Here is a 5,524-nt window from a genome sequence, read left to right on the forward strand (position 1 = left end):
ACCTGCCTATCTCCTTTTCCACCTATCCACTCCACCCTCTCCTCCCTGACCTATCACCTTCATCCCCTCCCCCACTCACCCATTGTACTCTATGCTACTTTCTCTCCACCCCCACCCTCCTCTAGCTTATCTCTCCACGCTCCAGGCTCACTGCCTTTATTCCTGATGAAGGGCTTTTGCCCGAAACGTCGATTTCGAAGCTCCTTGGATGCTGCCTGAACTGCTGTGCTCTTCCAGCACCACTGGTTCAATATAATCCCACTCAGGAGAAATTTCGAAGCTCCTTGGATGCTGCCTGAACTGCTGTGCTCTTCCAGCACCACTGGTTCAATATAATCCCCACTCAGGAGAAAGTGAGGACTGCAGATGCTGGAGATCAGAGTCGAGGGTGTGGTGCTGGAAAAGCACAATGGGTCAGGCCGCATCCGAGGAGGAGAGTTGACATTTCTGGTATAAGCCCTTTGTTAGCCCTTCACAGTTAACACTCAGTCAATTACAAACGACAAAGGAACGTGCTGTTTGATTACATCGGCCAATTGCTGGGACATCACTGCAGCTGGTTGGATGGACTGAATGGCCTTTTTTTTTTTGAGTGACGGCATGTCCTGTTAGGGCAAACAGCTGCTCCTCTCCAGGGAGCTCTCATTCCCAGCTATCACCTTCAGTTCTTCATCGAAAACTCCAGTAGCCCACATCAGGGCTACCCAGAACATGGGACACAGTCTGAGTCCATAAACCTCCAACTCAGGAAAGCCAACTGTTCCTTCAGTGTGAGGACAGCCCTAGGGGGAGAGATTGACTAACATTGGTTATGCCACTATTGGAATACTGTGGACGATTCTGGGTCTCCCTGCTCTTGGAAGGATGTTGTGAAACTTGAAAGACTTCACAAAACATTTACAAGGATGTTGCCAGGGTTTGAGACATAGGGAGAGGCTGAATAAGAACAAAGAATATTACAACACAGGAACAGTCCCTTTGGCCGTCCAAGCAAAAGACTAGGGCTATTCTCCCTGGAGCGTCAGAGGCTGAGGGGTGACCCTTTAGAGATTTATAAAATCATGAGGGGCATGGATAGGGTAAATAGACAATGTTATTCCCACCCCCCGGGAATAGGTTTAAAAAGGTGAGAGGGGAAAGATATAAAAGGGACCTAAGGAGCAAGCTTTTAATGCAGAGGATGGTGTGTGTATTGAATGAGCTGCCAGAGAAAGTGGAGGACGCCAGTACAACATTTAAAAGGCATCTGGATGGATATATGAGTAGGAAGAGGTTAGAGGGATATGGGCCTAATGCTGGCAAATGGGACTAGATTAATTTAGGATATCTGGTCAGCATGGATGAGTTGGACCGAAGGGTCGGTTTCTGTGCTGTACATCTCTATGGCTCTTTATCTGAGATTATCATTCAAGTTCCTGACAGGATAGACAACCAGAGGATTGGTACAGCTGGAACCCAGCTATCATGGCCTTAGGATAAAGGAGTCAGCTATTTCAGATTGAGATGAGGAGTCAACGAGTCCTACAGCACGGATACAGGCCCTTTGGCCCAAACTGGTCCATGCCGACAAAATGCCCATCCACACTAACCCCATTTCCCTGCACTTGGTCCATATCTTTCTATCCAAATGCCCTTTAAATGTTGTTAATGTACCCGCTTCAACCACTTCTGCTGGCAGCTCATTCCATATGCGTACCACCCTCTGTGTAAAAACGTTGCCCCTCAGGTTCCTTTTTATTCTTTCCCCTCTAACCTTAAACCAAAGTTCTCTCGTTCTGGGAAAAAGACTGACTGCAATCACCCTATCCATGCCTCTCATGATCTTATAAATGGGAGGCATGGTGGCTCAGTGGTTAGCACTGCTGCCTCACAGCGCCAGGGACCTGGGTTCGATTCCAGCCTCTGGCGACTGTCTGTGTGGAGTTTGCACATTCTCCCCGTGTCTGCGTGGGTTTCCTCCCGGTGCTCTGGTTTCCTCCCACAGTCCAAAGATGTGCAGGTCAGGTGAATTGGTCATGCTAAATTGCCCATAGAGTTAAGTGCTTTAGTCAGAGGTAAATATGGGGAATGGGAGTGGGGGGGGGGTTACTCTTCGGAGGGTAGGTGTGGATTAGTTGGGCCAAAGGGCCTGTTTCCATACTGTAGGGAACCTCAACCTGATCTAATCTAAAACCTCTACAATGCACCCCCTCCTCAGTTTCCTATGCTCTAAAGAAAAAGTCCTAACTTGTACAACCCCTCCCGAAAACTCAGACCATTAAGTTATGGCAACATCCTTGTAAATTTCTTCTGCACTCTTTCCAGTTTAATAACATCCTTCCTATAACAAAGTGATAAAAACTGAACAAAATACTCCAAGTGCAGCCTCACCAACATCCTGTACAACTTCAACATAACTTCCCAACTTCTATACTCAATACTCTGAATGATGAAGGCCAGTGTGCCAAAAGCCTTCTTCATTGCCCAGTTTACCTGAGAAATTCCTTCACTCAAAGAACCTCTAGAATTCCGAACTCTGACAGATGTGGATGTTTGGTCGCTAAGTAAATTTAAGAAGGAAAAGGATAAGTTTCCTGTTACTAAAGGAATTAGAGAGATGCAAGAATCGAGCAGGAGGTTGGAGTTAAGGAGATCAGCCATAATCGTGTTTAATAGCAGAGCAGGTTCGATGGGCCAAACAGCCAACTGCTCCAATTTTGTTTGCACAATTACAGAACTGGAAAAGGTTCCCTGAATACCCTTTTGTCTACTTTCCTGGAGTCTCTATCTGCTCTTGTCTGGATTGATTGCTGTCAGCAGATCACTGTGACCTCACTCAGTGGGGTCATCTCCAGCTGGGACCATCCAGGGAACTTTCCTCAGACCTTTAACATATGCACGAATCATCGGAATGCTGTAATCCCACAATATCCCATCAGAACCTGCTTCCTCAGCTGCCTTCAGTGGGCGGCACGGTGGCACAGTGGTTAGCACTGCTGCCTCACAGCGTCAGAGACCCGGGTTCAATTCCCGCCTCAGGCAACTGACTGTGTGGAGTTTGCACAGTCTCCCCGTGTCTGCGTGGGTTTCCTCTGCGTGCTCCGGTTTCCTCCCACAGTCCAAAAATGTGCAGGTTAGGTGAATTGGCCATGCTAAATTACTCGTAGTGTTAGGTGAAGGGGTAAATGTAGAGGAATGGGTCTGGGTTGGTTGCGCTTCAGCAGGTTGGTGTGGACTTGTTGCGCCGAAGGGCCTGTTTCCACACTATAAGTAAGTAATCTAATCTAATCTCTACCTGGGTCTGTAACTGCAGTCTTGTACTTAAAGCCCAGGGGGGAATCTGTGGCAGGGAAATAAATATTGGATTCAATCTCTAGTTGGAGGTAGCAAGAGGTTATGTTCAATTTGAGATGAATCCACAACTAGACAAGTGTTAGATGGGCGTTTTGGAACCATACAGAACACCTTTCAGCTGGATCACGGCAGGTACAGATGTATGAATGAGGGATAGCAGCCTCTCAGACCCTGAGCCTGGTCCAGAACTCAACAGGATCACCGCTGATCTGATTACTCCACATTCCCATCAGCTCAAGTGACCTTCTGAATCACCTCAGCTGCCTACAGTAGGCAATGCTTTAAACAGTGATCCCCAGTTCTAGATTCTCCTTCAAAACATCTCCGCCACATCAAAACCTTGTATTTTAACCAAGTTGCTTCTCACTCCTCTAAACTCCAGAGGAGACAGGACTAACCTGTCCAGCCTTTCCTCATCAGACAACTTGCTCGTTCGAGGCATTAGCCTGGTAAACCTTGTCTAGAATGCTTCCAATGCATTAACATGCTTCCACAAGTGGTGACCTGTCCTGTACACAGTATTCCACACTTGGTCTCACCATGCCCTGTATAACTGACACATAACCTCCCTTCTCTTGTATTCAATTCCCCTCATGACAAACTATGTTTCAATAAATTTCCTGATTACTTGCAGCCTCTGCAGACTAACCTTTTGTGATTCATTCCCTGGGACACCCAGATCCCTCTGCACCTCAGACCTCTGCCCAGTCACTGAACCTATTGATTTCACATGCAGTCTCCTTACATTCTCTTTGTAACTGCTTTCTAACTTTCGATCATCAGCAAACTTGGCAAATTCAGTCCCTTCATCTAAGTCACCTAAACAAATTGTAAAACGTCCAGCACTGTTCGCACACCATTTGTTACTAACATGAAAATGGCCCGCAAATGATGCCTTGTTCGTTAGCCAATCTCCAATCCATGCCAACGCTACCCTCAACACAGAACTAGACAGTAGAGAGGCAGGAAGGATGCACCCATTGAATAGAGGCGTCCTGATCCAGGGGCTACTGCCTAAGGACATGGGATAAATCATTTAGAACTGAGATGAAGATAAATTTCTTCACCCAGAGAATGGTGAGCCTGCAGACTTCTCTGCCACGGAAAGTGGGTAAGGTAAAAACATTGTATAATTTCAAGAAGGAGTTGGATATAGTACTTGGGGCTAAAGAGATCGAAGGATACAGGGGAAAAGTAGGAATAGGCTATTGAATTGGTTGGATTAGTGGTGCTGGAAGAGCACAGCAGTTCAGGCAGCATCCAAGGAGCAGCAAAATCGACGTTTTGGGCAATCAGCCATGATCAGACTGAATGGCGGAGCAGGCTCGAAGGGCCAAATGGCCTACTCCTGCTCCTGTATTCCATGTTTCTATGTTATACCACGAGCCTTTATTTTTCTCACTTTCCACTGATATTTATCTGTGAGCCTTTTATCCCAGGCATGACATTCGAAGGGGTGGGTGGGTGGGTAAGGTGGAGGATAGAGGAGGCTGGAGGAGTGTGGGGAGGGGGGGGGAAGAAGGGGTCTCACCATTGTTTCATCAATAGGATAGCTGGTCTTGTCTGGGAAGATGCAGGTCGAGAGGCAGGAGACGACCTTTGTAACTCCGTGCAGGTGAGCAGAATGCAGCACATTGTCGTTCATGTGAACATTGTTCCTCTGGGAAAAAAACAAAATGGAAAAATCAGTGGCAGGTAACAGTCAACAACCACATGATCTTCCCGTCTCTCTCTCTGACTGTATCTTGAAACGACTGTCTGTAAACCCAGCTCTCCCACCAATTGTATCCGAACTCCGCCTCTCCGTGCGACTGTATCCTGATGCGACTGTCTCTGAGCTCCCTGCCTCTCCCTCCAACCATACCCGAACCGCCTGTGAACACCTGCCTCTCCTGCCAACTGTATCTGAACCCTGCCTCTTCCTCTGACTGTATCCTGATCTGACTGTCTGAACACCCACGTCTCCCTCCAACGGTATCCTGATCCAACTGTCTCTAAACTCCTTGCATTTTCAGTGTCACTGAAGGTGCTTTTCCCTTTTTCCTTACAAGAAGGGACCTTGGGTGGAGGGAGAGGAGGAGAGAGACAGAAAAAGAGAGAGACAGACAGAGAGACAGAGAGAGACAGACAGAGAGAGACAGACAGAGAGACAGACAGACAGAGAGACAGACAGACAGAGAGACAGACAGAC

The 5,524-nt window shown here is 47.4% G+C and overlaps 1 protein-coding gene across 4 annotated transcripts in view; it reads right to left on the reverse strand.

The window, feature by feature from the left end:
• Positions 1-5,524, reverse strand: part of gfus.1 (GDP-L-fucose synthase, tandem duplicate 1) — a 31,690-nt gene that overhangs the window by 15,481 nt on the left and 10,685 nt on the right. For all 4 annotated transcript variants that reach the window (XM_043690876.1, XM_043690875.1, XM_043690874.1 and 1 more), the window contains exon 4: positions 4,865-4,993. In XM_043690876.1, coding sequence (XP_043546811.1) covers positions 4,865-4,993 — 129 coding nt within the window. The remainder of the gene's footprint in view (positions 1-4,864; positions 4,994-5,524) is intronic.

The sequence above is a fragment of the Chiloscyllium plagiosum genome, chromosome 5 (assembly GCF_004010195.1).
Source record: "Chiloscyllium plagiosum isolate BGI_BamShark_2017 chromosome 5, ASM401019v2, whole genome shotgun sequence".
NCBI classification, from domain to species: domain Eukaryota; kingdom Metazoa; phylum Chordata; class Chondrichthyes; order Orectolobiformes; family Hemiscylliidae; genus Chiloscyllium; species Chiloscyllium plagiosum.